This window comes from Genypterus blacodes, unplaced genomic scaffold (genome assembly GCF_046128005.1).
Source record: "Genypterus blacodes isolate CSIRO-AG114 ecotype Tasmania unplaced genomic scaffold, CSIRO-AGI_Gbla_v1 ptg000067l_1, whole genome shotgun sequence".
NCBI lineage: Eukaryota > Metazoa > Chordata > Actinopteri > Ophidiiformes > Ophidiidae > Genypterus > Genypterus blacodes.
In genome coordinates, this window is record NW_027466879.1 from 1,397,424 (window position 1) to 1,413,045 (window position 15,622).

The 15,622-nt window shown below is 43.8% G+C and overlaps 1 protein-coding gene across 1 annotated transcript in view; it reads right to left on the reverse strand.

Annotated features, from left to right (window-relative positions):
* galnt18b (UDP-N-acetyl-alpha-D-galactosamine:polypeptide N-acetylgalactosaminyltransferase 18b) overlaps positions 1-15,622 on the reverse strand; it is a 62,996-nt gene that overhangs the window by 25,225 nt on the left and 22,149 nt on the right. Inside the window, exons 2-6 of the mRNA XM_076156253.1 lie at positions 12,639-12,834; positions 8,563-8,729; positions 2,538-2,721; positions 1,143-1,340; positions 517-631 (exon numbers count right to left, since the gene is read on the reverse strand). Of these exons, the coding sequence (XP_076012368.1) occupies positions 517-631; positions 1,143-1,340; positions 2,538-2,721; positions 8,563-8,729; positions 12,639-12,834 (860 nt within the window). The remainder of the gene's footprint in view (positions 1-516; positions 632-1,142; positions 1,341-2,537; positions 2,722-8,562; positions 8,730-12,638; positions 12,835-15,622) is intronic.

Below are 15,622 nucleotides of genomic sequence, written 5' to 3' on the forward strand. Positions count from 1 at the left end.
CGCCCTCATTATTTATTCTAATGAGGGTTTTAATGATTTAGCATTGATTGACGAACAGACAATTATAAGGTAGGCAAGTGGTCAAATGTAGAGGTTAGGATGGGACCAAGTCTGTCTGTCTCTCTCCCCCTCTCCTCCCTCCCTCTCTCTCTCTCTCTCTCTCTCTCTCTCTCTCTCTCTCTCTCCCTTCCTCACTGTCTCTCTCCCTCTCCCCCCGTCTCTCTCTCTCTCCTTTCCTCACTCTCTCTCTCTCCCCCCCCCCCCTCTCCCTCTCTCAATAGCAGAGTCTGTTTTCTGAACTTCTGCTGGAAAGGGAGTTCCGCATTCCAGACTGGCAGGGGGACAAAGTGTACTGTCTCATTAAGTCGAGTATTTAACTGGGAAAGAAGAAGAGTGGGGTCAGATGTGTGTGACCTTCCTCCCAACAGCCGGAAGTTTCATTATCCTCGTTAATTTTCCGGCCGTTACCTGAATGAACAATAGCCCGCAGCCCCGCAGATTGACACCATTACTCACCCTGATGCCCAGCTCCACGTTCTCTCCTCCGTACACCTCCATCCCCTCATCCAGCAAACCAATCTCCTCAAAGTACAGCCGGTCCACCACGAAGCAGCCAATCAGAGCCGGGCTCCTGTGGGATTAAAGAGGACGGAGATTAGTTTTGTTTGCTTGTTTCTGTCTACAGCCCACGGCGACAGAGACAAGAACATAAACTCTGCAGTGTAATGTGTGCCAGGCCACAGAGGAGGAGAGAGAAGAGACTAAAAGTCAGTACAGGACTAAAAGTAAAGTCCAGGTACAAGGATTTTACCTGTGACTACTTTACTCTGCTTTAAAATTCAGATTAATAAGTACTAATTATTCAGATCAGTTTAGTACTTCCTACTCCATTGCATTCCTCTCAAAGCAATAGTCCCTAAAGACATTCCATCCTTCTATCCATCATTTCCTCCAGTCCCTCTAGTCTAGACCTTGTATTCTTATCCTCAGTACTTTTGTTTCTTCAGTAAATTACCAATAACACATCTTTTTACTTTCAGTTATTACTTTGAGTACTTCTTCTCCTTTTGAGATCTAATCCTAATTGTTCCTGATGTGCTGTTTGATAGGAGCCATCAGGTGTGTGTAGTGCCTCCTCTTACTGGATGGGGGCGCTCTTCTGGCCCTTGTGCCACCAGTACTTGGGTGGGTTGAGGTAGCGGCACCACAGCTCCCAGTCAAAGCCCTGCGCAGACAGCGGGTACTCCTCAATCTCAAACGTGTCGTACTTGATGTTATCAAACGACGGGGAGATGATTCGTGTTCTGTCCTCTTGAATCCTCTGCAGAATGGGCTCAGCCCTGCAGGCGCACAGAGGGAAAGTCATTTACCAAGAGTGTTTATTCTGACAGGACGCCTCCATTAACGCTGTAATCATGTTTGTCATTTAATTCCACTTATCTGAGGCGTTAATGGAAATGTGTTCCTTTCTCAGAGATGTGCAGAGATACAGAGAGAGAGTCAGATGTTCTTCATTTGCAAGTACTTGAAGTGATGCCAACCCGTTGACCGTGTGTTTATTTTGAGTTTAACCCTAATGCATCATACAGCAGCACCATCATATAAAATACCTTCTAACAGAACTAACAGCCTTTGCAAAAACGTGTTTGAATAAAGAACACTTATTCATTTCACTTTCCTGTCAATATAGAATCATTTGAAGCCGACCACATCAGCTCACCATGAGTGAAAGTTCAGATCTTGTTCAAAATCTAATGAGGGAGTTCTTTAGTATATATGAGACGGTGTCAAAGGGTGAATAACTCAAACACAAACTGCACTTTTCATTCCACATCCACCAAGTGTGACTGAAGAACCGAGCAGGGACGTTCTCCTGTAGTCGGTTCAGGGTTTCAGGTCAGCACACAAATGAAACCTTTCTCATTTCAGAGCTCATAAACTCTTCTGTATGAACACGTGTAGAATAGAGGAGAACTTCTTTGCCCACATGTGGAATAAATTTGTCACATTAAGTCATAAAACAAAGCAGCACAAACACATAAACGCCAAGATGGTATAGAAATATGAAAACAGCATGAAGAGATGATTAAAAGGCATAAATATAAACAAAGTGCTGGTATAACATCTAGCGGAGCATTTTACTGTGAAAGGTTTTATTATACTCGGAAGAAAAGACTTAAAAACCTTCTTGATTGTCAAACTCAGCCTGCAGCTAAAGGGACTTAAGGACGGCTGCTCTCCGTCACTCTACTCAGGACATTACATCACTCAGAGTGGGTCTGGGACTTTGTTACCATGCCAACTATTCTGACTTTTACGCCTAAATTTGCAGATCAGAGTTGAGAGATGCGTGTGTCAGTGGAATTTAATACCAAAGTTACGCTGTGTGTGTGTGTGTGTGTGTGTGTGTGCGTGTGTGTGTGTGTGTGTGTGTGTGTGTTTATGTAATGGGTGTCTAAACAGTATACAGCTCAGATGTATGCGTCCAGGTGTTTCTTCCCTGAGCTGCACGTTGATCTGTGTGGACTGTGACTCACCAGCCAACATTAAACTCCACGTGGGCGTCAAACAGGGCCACAACCGGAGCAGAGGCCGCCCTCCACCCGCTCACGCGCGACCGGATCAGGCCCTCCTGCTTAGAGTGCCGCACCAGCTTGATGAAGCCAGGACGCCGGCTGTTTGTCTCTGCCACAAAGTCCCCCAGCTTCTCCTTCAGCTCATCTAGAACACACACGCAGAGAGAGAGAGGGAGACGGAGAGAGAGAGAGGGCGAGAGAGTGAGGTTCACATATATAAACGAAAGGTATGAATAATACATCAATGTGAAGAGGTTTTGAAGATACGCTGTGAGATACTGTAGGTGAGTAAGTGAGAAAAAGCCGCTTGAGAGCAAATGTCCACCCCTAAGACCTCGTGTCCTCCTCCAGTGTGCATTATTTCACGGGTTGGAGCCAAAAGTACTCATGCTTCAGCGCTTTGATCACCGGACCAAAGAGGCAGCAGCTTGAGCCAGTATAGCAGAGATCCATGGGGCTTAGCCGTCATAACGCGCCTCTGCAATGATGAAGACTGCAGTAATGCTTCTCACAACACGGGAGGATGAAATGGAGGAAGTCTGTGTATGCCCTCAATGTTTACCTTCATTATTCCCTGGTCAAACACATAAATCAATGAGAACGTTGTGCTCCGATTGATGGACAGGTACATCATCGTTTTCTCAGAAAGTGAGTGGGAGTAAAGGTCGGTCACCCGGACCAGACTGAGGTCCATACTCAGTCTAACTGGGTCAGGTGGTTGGCAGGGCCGTTGCTTTAGATGTCATTTCTGCAGGGCTTGTTTATTAAATTGCCGCCAGGGATGTTGAATGCTTCTCTGTCATCATTGATGATAAATGAGTTAACTATCTCTGCCTGCTCTCTGTCTTTGCGTGACAAAACTTCAATAAGCTGCAAAGTTGAAACCTGCTTCTTCTCCCAGGAGCTGAAAAAACAGACGCTTCCCTCCCTCACTGGTCAAACAGCAAAGCTAAATCACTTCTGTCATGCATTTCAATCCACACTCCCTCCCTCCCATATTTCCATACAAATATCTCAAATACATAATGCATTAACCCAAACATGCAATTTTAAACTGGGCTGCTTTTATATCATTTCGCAAGAGCAGAATCAGAGGCAGAACACTGTTTGAAGTAAATGTGTGTGTGTCAATATGTCTTAGACACACACAAGTGGGTCAGAGCTGTGATTGTGTGGCGCCATGCGTCATCGTCACTTGAGGGGAGAATGTGATGTTCCATGCGAGACGGTTCATTAATTTATGATCGTCAAGTTCAGGAAGAGTTTCCACGGTTCTGATCCAGGTCGAGGCAAAAGTGACTGCTAGGCAACGAGAGCAATTATCTGCAATAAAACTATATTTTAAGGGAAAAGCCTCCACTTATTCAAACCTATGATGATGTAAGGGACGAGCCAAAGAACACAGAAACAGCTGGGGGTCAATATAAGTGACATCACAGTCAAATGAATACATCAAGTTGAATACATGAACTTAAGGTTTGCATGTGATTCATTAAAACTTGAGCCGATCCTCATATCTGTGGAGACACATGTTCCTTATGCTAATACTCTGGTACCGGTGTGTTTCTTGGTCTAATAATTGTCTTTGAGTGGCTTTGAAATGTCAACAAAGGGCAGCGAGTGAACATCACAGTCACATTACTCCTATCTTACAACCAACACGTTTGGCTGCTTGATCATTATGTCACCATGTTGTTTTTGTAAAGGAATCAGGAGCTGCAGGAGGACAGAAACTGGCTTCCTTCAGCTCTGTGCGCAGAGTATTTATAGACACTCTAGCCAGAAGGTTTTCCTAAAATCTAACCTTTAAGTTGTTAATGGATTTCTACTCACATTTTAAGTGGAATCTAAATGATCAACCATGTGACTGAGTAGCAGTGGACAGTATATGGAGCTAATGAGGCATAAAGTTATTCAAATGTAAACTCTGACACCCTAATTAGTCGCCCTTGTTCCTTTCTGCAGCTACATCAATTACATAAAACAACTTATACAGAACAATTCATGTAAAATGTTGGAGTATTAGAGTGTGGCAGCAGCTGAATCAGGCTCTTTGTTTTACGTCCCTGACCCAAACACCACAGCATCAAAGCATTAAAGCCACATTCTCATCTTCATCTATTTCATTTCAATGTAAAGAGACCTTAGTTTGGTCTGTAGGTGGGATCAGGTCATTGACGCACACAGTCGTTTGTAACCTTCAGGACTTCCAGGTACACTTGAGACCCAATGTGTGACAGTACATCCTGTGCAACCGCTGCTGTATTGTAATCGTGGAGGTCATGTTTCTATAGCAACAGTGACCTCTCTGATTTGAGAGAACTTCCTAAAGCTCCTTTTCAAGCTTCATTTCATGCACACATCAGGTACAGAACACGACACAACACAACACAACACTCTGACGGCTTCCACAACAAGTCCCGGGAAATGTTCATTAAAGGGAACATGGAGAGAAGAAGAGTGAAGTTCATAACATCTATCAAACCACGTACTGCATGTTATGACTGGTTGAAATGTCAGAATGTTTTGCCTTCATTCAAACATTGTATAAGTGCAAAACATTGGAACATGTCCAGGCAGCAAGGCCGAATCAGAAGTGTGTGTCGTATATTTGCAGTAGTTTCTTCTATACTGCATTCATTATTAGAATAACAGTGGGAAGCTACAAATGAACCCAAATAGCATGTGGTTGCTATGAATGATTCACAGTGTAACGACGGATGATTCATGCTTATTTATGAGTGTTCACATCAATGACATGCTTGAATGTGTTCCCACCAAACGCCACATGTAAAAACCAAAACAGTAAGTGGAACTCTTCAAAACTCATTCTTGTCTGTCTGTTCTTGTTCTGCTCAGGCAAACAGAAAGCAGCTTTAGTAGAGGATACAGCTCACACAGTACACACAGTACTCACACAGCACACACAGCTCACACAGTACACTCGGTACACACTGTACTGTGCCACATGTAATGGGTTCACCAGGATAGCTTCCCACTTAAACAGCCAGCAGCGCTCACTTTCCTGTTTTTTCCTGTTAATTGCATTCAGCAGCCACCCTGAGTGTCTTTGATTAGATTACTGGAATATAAATGAAGAAGGGGCTGTGGGTCAGGAAGGCAAGGACACGTCTCCCTCTGCTAGCATTACCTCGTCCACAAAACAAGATAGATTTACAATTTCAATATGATTTTTCTATAAAACTCTCCTTCCATTAATTTAGGACATAACTCTGCAGAGGGAGTGGCACTTAATGCTGTGCAGCTGCTGAGGAGTTTACAGCAGATTACTGTATCTATATTTTACATGAATGAATAATTCAGACTGATTTATGATGATTTGTTGTGACGTGCAGCACATCGTTATTCTTATGTTCGCTTCAGATTCATCAAAGTGAGGAATAGCACCATTACTCCTGGAGTAGCTGAGAGACAACAACCACAGATTTTACACACACACACAGACACAGACACACACACGCACACACACAGCCTCTGGATCCAGCCGTCCTAAACCACTATAATCTGTTTCTAACTTTCTTTTCCTTTACAAAATCCTTGAGCATTCCGTAGCTGACCAGATGACAAACTATCTCCCCTCTAATAATTTATTGGAGCCTTATCAATCTGGTTTAAGGCCATTTCGCAGCACTGAAACCACTTTGATTACGGCAGCAAATGATCTGCTCCTTCCTGCTGACTCTGCTCTTGTAGTAGTCGAGTATCGTGAAACTTCTCCAACTCTACGAAGGCGTTTTCTTAATCACTGCATGTTTCTTTGAATGTGATCCTTTTTGGTTGCTATGCATTATGGGCCTTCAGTGAAGTCTGAACCCAGAAAGTCCCTGATTGATGCATATTCAGCAGAGACGGAGCAGGAAACTGAGACTCATCTATTCTCTAACTATTGTAATCTAGAATTCGCCGCTCACCTTCAAAAGACTCCCAGGGATTTTTTTTGTTTCATTAATTTATGAAATCTGTCTTGTGACAGTCTGTCTAATAAATGAGCCCCTCTCCCAACCTGCTGTTACAAAGATGAGCGTTTCTCAGGCCACAGCTTGGGACATCATCCAATTAAGCAGAAATCAGCTCGGTCAATTTGCCCTTCTCTCCCTTGATGGCTGCTTGGCCTCCTGCATGCTAATGTCTCTTGGAGGTGAACTGTGTCAGCGGCAGATAACCGGTGTAAAGCTCCGACTGCCCCCGGAGCCTCACCGTCTGCAGGTTGACCCCTTCAAGAATCCCAGACGCATCATCGCTCAGCTAGCTTCCGATATTTAGCGCAGATAAGATTCACAGCAGTGGTGATGATGATAACAGCAGAGCCATCAGAGGCGTGTGACTGAGTGCCCGAGCAAACAGGGGGAAATGCCATCAGCAAAATGTCAATACGTGACTTGGGTCACTGAGGGAACCAAACGTCTCCCCAGCTCGCAATTATGAAGTGAAATCTGGATCTTTAAAGGATGCAATGAGATAATCCACCAACCAAAGCAACCTTTCAGCTTTAGAGTGATGAACAGAGTAGACGGCTTTAGATTAGCTCAACTTCCTGTTTAATAAAGCCTGAAGGAGACAGAACTGTATCAGATTGAGATGACTGAGTCTCTCAAACCACCTGCAGTATAGAATCTGCACATTGTTCTGTACAGCAGGATGAAGAGCTACAAGTTTTGCATCATTGACTTTGCTAAACATGTTCTTCCCACTGGCAACATTTCCCGAGCTGATTGCTCCTAATGGCTGTCTCAGTCCTTGTTACATGCAGCACAGCTCATTTAAAAGTGGATTGCCTATAAATGACCTTGGCACAGAGTCATTACCTTTTTATAGCCATCCTTTCTGCCTTACTAATGTAGTTAAGTCTGCACTGTAAATTACCCTGGGCTATGTGTCGACTTCTCACTGCTGACTTCAAGTCGATCCCCTTTGCCTGGCAGAGCGGGCAGCACTGAGCATTATTTATCGGGGTTAAGCATCACTCATGAAAGTAATAATAGCGCTGAGCGAACCGGGCACAGCAGTTAGATGCTGTCAGCATATGCTGCCCGTCTCTCAGACCTAATTTACACCTGTGCATTAACACACATTCTAATTATGTGGATACGTGCTGGAGAATGCCCATACATGTTAATGCATCTGTGTCACATGTAGTTAGAGTGTGTGTACAGCAAGGACAGAGTGATGGACTCAAATCATCCATCAGTTTAAGAATGTCAACACACTTCATCTTATCTTCATCCACAAGTTTCATTCTCACATGTTACAATGCCCACATATACTGTGTGTGTGTGTGTGTGTGTGTGTGTGTGTGTGTGTGTGTGTGTGTGTGTGTGTGTGTGTGTGTGTGTGTGTGTGTGTGTGTGTGTGTGAGTGTGTGTGTGATCTGGCTCACACTGTGATGAGATGTCAGTCATCAGATGTATAAGCAATGAGTTTGGACACATTCATAAACAAAGCATTATTTGTCATTTAAATATTGATGATCATCCCCGAGGAAGGACGAGCTTCAGTATTCTAACGACTCACTAACTGAGGCCACAGCACAAAGCAGCCAGACTCCAGCTTACAGCGATGCATGTTGATGTGTTTGATGTGTGATGTGTGTGTGCCCACATAATCCAGACAATGTCTGCAGATCATCAGATTTGCTCTGTTTAGTTTACTTTCAGTACAGATGTAAGAATTGTAGTTGCAAATCCGGGTAACGTGTAAAAACACTTCACAACCTTCCTGGATTCTGTTCTGCCTCAGGATCGCTGCTGTGTTTATTGGTTAAATTCAGTGAATACAGGCCCTAATTAAAAACATTAAAGGAATACAATGCAACAGCGCAGCATCCAGAGCAACAAATAGCACAGATGCAGATGTTTCCATGCAGGGGGTGATTATATGAAAAGTGTGGGCCTGCTTCTATTCCTGCTGCACTCTATAATTACTGTTAACATCCCTCCTGCTGCAGTCTATCACAGAGCCGGCTTACTGTTATTGCTGTTGTCGTCCACCAGGACGATCTCTTTGAGGAGGTTGGAAGGCGTCCTGTTGATGGCCGAGTGGATGGAGCGCAGGATCACAGACAGGGCCTCGTTCACAAAAATGAACACGATGCTCACTTCAGGGAGGTTTAAAGGATAGGACATGTTTCCGCACCTGTGGGAGACAAATAATTCAATATTCATTCAGGTATAGAACAGGAAGTGCATGTTGTAGTAATCAGCTTTGATGTCACCAGTAAACCATCGCTGAGTTCCATGTAGAGGTCAAATTGAAAGCAAGTAGTAGCATAATTGCGTTGTCAGTCATGCCAGTGTATTCATTTACTTTACACTTTTCCTCAGGAGGTCAATGATGATGATGATGTCAGGTGTACCGTCTTCTGTTGTACGTATTTGCAGAGGCTGGACTAATTTGCACAGTGTCTGCATCTCTGTTCACGCAGAGGGACATCGATGAACGCATTTCCTATTGTGAGAGCAAACCCACGACCCTCTAGTCTCCCCTGAGAAAACCTGTGCTGAGGTTTCCACATGCCGATTTGTGTAAAATGAAGAAATCAGACTGATATATTGTTCATCTGAAACTTGCCTATAGGGCCATAAATCTTAGTTAAACAACCCAAGTGGGAAAAGTAAGAGCTGTGTGTTCCCTAATTGCTCTTCTGAGAAATGCTGTTCTGCAGGCTGGAGCTCTCAACGTGAGGCTCCTTTATAAAAGACTGTCAGAATTATAAAGAATGAGGTTAAGACTGGAGATTGAAAAGCTTGAATATGCAGGAAAAGTAGAAACTGCAGTGTTACGTCTGCATTCCAACTGTTTCTACACAAGGGATTCTTTACTGTTTGTTTCCTCCTTGGATCCCGAGGAAAGCCTGAGAAAGTAAAATAACAAATTAAATGAAAGTTTAAATGAAAAATTGGTCTCACAACCCTGCCAGCAGAGCAGAGGGCTCGACAGCAATGGAGTCAACAACATCAGGAGATGGTGGCAGTTAAGACTCTCTCTCTCTCTCTCTCTCTCTCTCTCTCTCTCTCTCTCTCTCTCTCTCTCTCTCTCTCTCTCCCTCTGCCTGGCGATCTAGCTCGACCCTCAGGCCACGCAGACATGTAGTATGAGATTGGATTACCCTGGAGGTCATCTCTATCCTGAGCCTAGGTCTGCTGAGGGCCACATTATACATTTATGGAGCCTTACCTGAGGGTCAGGGCAGGGGGGGTGGGGTCATCAAACTGGGCAAACACTGATACACCTGCACTCCAACAAGAAAGCCCTGAAATCATTTGATTTACTCTCTTGTGCTGCGGTGCTGCTGTGGTGTTTGTGATGTGGGGAGAGATTAACGTTAAACCTCCACCTGCAGCCAAAACAACATTAAACAAGCTGAGGCTCTGCCAGGGAACGGCAACAATGAGGGAACATCAGCCGGTCAGAGCTTCAATCAAAATCTCTCATCTATATTTCTTTCCTTATATCTCAGAGTTTCATTAATCATTTATTTAACCGACCAGACTAAAATGCCATAAATTGTCCCTCTGAGGCTGGGATGTGAGCCTTAATGAAGCTAAAGCTCAGACTGAGTCCTATTCTTCCCCTCTGGATTCTGGATTTCAGCTCTGCTCCCTTGTGCTCGTCAGCCTGACTTCAGTAAGCTGCTTTGTCTCTGAACCTGCCTTATCCTGTTTTTGGACTCTTTGTGCGTTTACTTACTCACCGCCCCGGCCCGCTCTGTTCCCACTTTGTTATTTGATATCTCTGAACACGGCTTTATGCCCCTGTCACAGTTTGTATTTCTTTGGTTTCATTAATTGTTTTCTGATTAAGCTGCTTTTCCTTTATTCTCTTATTCCCTCTCTGCCGTATTCTGACCTTTATTTAAAAACACACTGCTTGTAAATCCTCATTCTGAGCTTTGCCTGCCTTTAAGTTTACATCTTTAACTCCACCATCATATAAGGCACACATATTACAAAGGACTGATGTTGAGCAATCTAAAGGTGAGAGCAGGACTGAAACAGAGATACGCCTGCATCAATACCACAGTAATCAATACCATGCACCATTGCACTACTGCACTAGTATTGATTACCACAATGAAATCACCCTTTTGGGATTTCATTTTGTTGTAGGAATGTGACTCTACTATTACTTACATACATGTTGACCTTTAGCGTGTATTATGTGCTTTTCTGGGGTTAAATTTAGACGGAGCTCTACAAATTACAAATAACTTAAAATGTCAATTGAGTATTAAAAACATACGTATAGAACCTTACACTGGTATCACATCTCCAGCACACACAGCTACCAAAGGAATTAGAATCAGAGGAATAAATTATTGATTAGTGTGGTTAGTCTGACATCAACCAGGCTCCTCGTTGTGTTTCCACACTTTGTGCTCTGTCATTGTGAATAAAGTGAACAAAGCTTCTTTTGTCATGCAGCTGATGCCCCCTTTAAAGTCAAACGCTTCTGTAATCACATTTTCTTGTCCCGTCGTCCGTGGCAATTACTCCATCCCACAATAGCCGCATATGATTTATTGTAGAATAAATTGTATAAACTTTCTCATTCCCTTGAGCAATTATTGCTTGTGTTTCCATTTTCTATAAGATGTATACGTGCATATTAATATGTGTAAATGAATGCTGGTCTTCTAAATACGGCAAATGACGCAACACCGAATACGCAGTTCCATGGCTGAAGAGAGAGTCTTCCATTCTATATTTGAACATACAGCATGAGAGATGAGACTGTGATAACACCAACACGTGTCTGTAGATTAACACGGCTCAGGTGCTACTTTAGGGAAATATCCTGGCAACTGGAGACTCTGCAGAGACTGTGGTTATGGAGGGAGGACACAGAGCGAGTTGTGGTGGAGAGAATGTTCCATAGAGCCTTCATGGAGAGGAAAGAACCTTTGCTCCTTGTGTCCCCAGGGTGCCAACCTGTGCACCCAGGCACCAAGTGGCTCTCCAGAGTGTCAGCCTGTGCTCCTGTGCTGACAATGGCAGATGCACTCCACAGTATAAACATGAAAGCTGTGTGGAAACTGGCTGCCATGCAGTTAGACGTTGTATTAATCATTATATTTATATGATATTGCGAGTAAGCTGTCTACATGGACAGGATTCAATCGTTCTCTGGCGTAATTGGAATATAAGGAAAAGTATTTGATATGGTTTGCTCTTGACGTTCATATGGTTGAATATATTGCTTTACAATCACATCTACTTGTTATTCAATGTAAGCATACTCACATTACCTCAACTTCTACGATTCTTCTACGATTTATCGCCTTAATCTGAGTGAAATGTGACTTCAAACATACTGCAGGTTGCAAATATGATAATAGAATTTTCCCAAACTGTATTTATAACCATGTGAGGCTTTGAAAAATAAATGTGTCTCTCAGGCTGAAGATTGAAAGCATAAACATGGTCCAGCCACCTTCAGTCGGCTGTGTGACGCAGCAACAAAGGGGAGCTTGTACATCCATAAGCAGTTATGGATGGCAGCTATAGTAAAGACCTTTAATCCAGCCTTGAACACAGTAGAGTTTGATTGATGATCACCTGGACCTTCACCATGCCTCCAGCATGCAGAGCCCCTGCACCCTGAGTGTTGTTCTCCTGCCTGCTCTGCGGTCTCCGGGCTTGAAGGCTCCCCGTGCCAGCAGCATTGTTAATAATTGGTGTTTTTAGGGGCAAAAGTGTACAATTTAGTAGAAGCTTCCTACACTGGATGGAAAAAGCCCAAATGATTAAAGGCCTCACGGCGGGATAACGACTCTGGAACACACTTGGGTTTCAATGTGTTATTGTGTGCTGTTTCCAATGTGTCAAACTCTTAGCAGTGCCACTCCATACTAGCTGATTTGTAAGCTTTGCAGTCAGAGCCTCATAATGCGGCACGCTGCCCGACTCTGTGCCAGAAAACATCCCACACAGATGCAGGTGTGAAAAAACAAAAATCTGCACTTACATAAACATAACTTGCACTTTTGCTGGCACGACGTCATTGCACTTGATCAACTGTTGTGAGTGGTACTGGCTGTCTTACCCGTCAGGCCTGAGGTCCGGTATGGGCCTGTCTAAGGAGAGCCGGTCACTGAGGTAGGCATTGTATCCGTAGTACTGGAACATCTTCAGCGCCACCCTGCGTTGCTCTGGACCCAGCTCCTGACCCCAGTGGGCAAACAGCGACGAGTCGGAGAAAGACGTGTCCTGCTGGCCGTCCTCTCCTCTCCCTGGAGTCTCTGGGAGGAACAGGAAGACAAATGGCATGAATATTTGTCCGGGCCGTACTTTAGCAGCCTGGCGGGTTGTACCATGACATTTAAGGAATGTAGAAAAATGAGCGTTCTAATACGATCATCTGAGTGAAGAGTGTTTTGTTGCAGGATAATGGATGTGAGCCGCTCCTGGAGGAAGCTTTTATTTAAGGGCCGTCCTTCAGCAGAATGACGGAACGTTCAAACGCGTGACCACGTGCATCCACCTCAAGTGTCCTTCAGCCAGACACTCAGGCTCTGTGAACAGCTGATTTGTAGCTGCTGAGGTGTAAATAAAACAAGTTTACCCTCAAGGATTCACTAGAATACACACACACACACACACACACACATTTTACGTGATATAACTAGACTTTGGGATTAAGTTGAATGGGTGAACTTCTTTGTTTGTGTTCATGCAGTCTTGAATCATTTTCTAACCAGGGAGCAGAGAACTTGGAGCAGTCAGAGGCTTCACATTCACACTTTTAATGTGAATTGGATTTTGTGGGGAGTCGATATAGAAGAAATTCACAAAACTGAAATGGACGTGACGTCTAGTGTTTCATTCCTTGGTTGGGGGTTTACTGAAGCGTGTCACGGCCCGGAGAGGAGACGGAGTTTTCTTGAATATAATCAGAGAGAAAGAAGTAAGAGCAACACCAGACAGAAGCAAACGCACAACACAAGAACTTATATTTAGAGTTTCATATGGACATGCTGTGAATGCTTGATTGCCTCAGACACGAGGGTATAATGATTAGTAATTCTCTCAGAGTTTTTAATGGTTGTATTTCTTAGACTAAGTTCATATCCAGATTCTATAAAACATTGGTGGCAACTGTAACTAAAACAGGCGGACGCTCAACCAATTAGGCCCGATTTTAACCACAGGCACAAACTGGATTCAGTCAAATTTCCGCCTAATTGGATGTTGCTAAATTGCCCACATAGTCTCCTGTGTCCTGCTTTCCGTTGAGACATTATGTTGCAGGAAAGCAGTGAATATAACGGAGCACACAGCTGCATTGTTCTTCTATTAATGATGTAAAAATAATCCATATACAGTAACAGCAGGAGGACGGATAAGAGGAGGATTGTTTGAGTTTTGGGTGACCTGCAGAAGGACACACAACAAGTATGTGTTTGTCTGTGTGTGTGTGTGTGTGTGTGTGTGTGTGTGTGTGTTGTAGGTAGATAAGGGAATTTAGTATTCATGAACAGATTTTCCACCACCTAAGCATTAAGATTAAAACTTTTAATTTCACTTTTTTCCTTTCCCCCTCACCACAAAGCCGAGTGTCTCAGGCCTGGTGACACACAGGGTGAAACTCTAACACTCTCAAGTCTCACGCTGCTCCTGGTTTGTGTTAAACGGGCAGCAGTGACGGTGAAATGTCTTAAAAAAACATCCAAATGATTTGCTGGATATCTGCCCTTAAAGCGTCCTGGACAATTAGTGATTCAGAAACCTGCTGAATTTTTAATATCAACAACAAATGAAGAAGAACCAACTCATTTGATAGCAGAACTGCCTGAGGCTCTGTTCTCCAAAAAATTCCAAACACAATCACTGGAATTCAGCGTTTAGAAGAAGAGCCTAAGTGCGTCTGCGTGATTAGACTAAGAGTATTGAATAGAAGTTCTACAAGTGTTTCCACGTCTGCAAATATGCCTGAAGGCCTTTCATGTGGATGCTTGTGGTCCAGATTAATTAAGCCTGCAGAGACACTTAGCCCAGCAGGGACCGTCTGCAGAAGCACTCAAGGCAGAGGTGGTACGGTGTAACCTTAGCAACGTGCACCACTCAGTCTTTTCAGGTGATGTTTCAGTGGTGGTCATACCTTTTCACAGGCATGCTGGCACACTGTATAATGTTAGGAGAGAAGTGAGTGTGTTGGCTGCTGAGCCTCTATGTTGCGTCTGTGTGTCACTCACATGTGACGCACAACAAGTTTGGGGTTTGGAAAGTGTGTTTCTCCTGACATCACAGTCAGTAACCTCCGTGCAAAACTAAGATAAAAAGCCCATACAAACACCCGGGGCAAAGGTGTATGTACTGTAAAAGTGTGTGTGTGTGTGTGTGTGTGTGTGTGTGTGTGTGTGTGTGTGTGTGTGTGTAGCCAGAGAAAATATTCCTTGAGCTGCCCAAAAGCATTCCTGGCATGTGGAGACTGAGAGCAACAGAAAGTGCTTCCTCCTCTGAATACAGAAGCACAACACATCTTGATCTGTCAACACACACACACACACACACACACTAAGGCCTGAGCTGAATGATCTGACAGCCGCGTGCCACAGATTAATACTGAATTACTGTAACTGTAACTGATTCACCTGTACAGTCCAACAGTCCTGACAGTCCAGACAGAGTGACAGACAGCTGATGATTCCAGTGTGTGGTCATCAGTAGTGGAGGTGTAACTGAAATGCTTTCCTAATCTTCTGTCTCCTCGTGAGAAAATGCAAATGAAGTTGGACAAAACATCCTTTTACTTCTGTCAACCTCAGAGAAAGTGCTGCAAAATCCAAATATGCAGAGAAGTCAGAAAAATAACAGAATGCTGAATGATCTCCTGTCGTCTTCAGAGCTGTGGTTCCTCTGACTTTGGTCCTGATCTGCGACTGCGACTGAGTTTACAATCAGCTTTTTTGGATTCACACCAAAAATAGACCAAACAACAACAGAAATATACCAAATAAAGCCTTTTGAGAATACTTCTGCTTTGCTCATTCGTCAGAAATGTCTGGAGGCAGGAGGAGGAAAACTAAG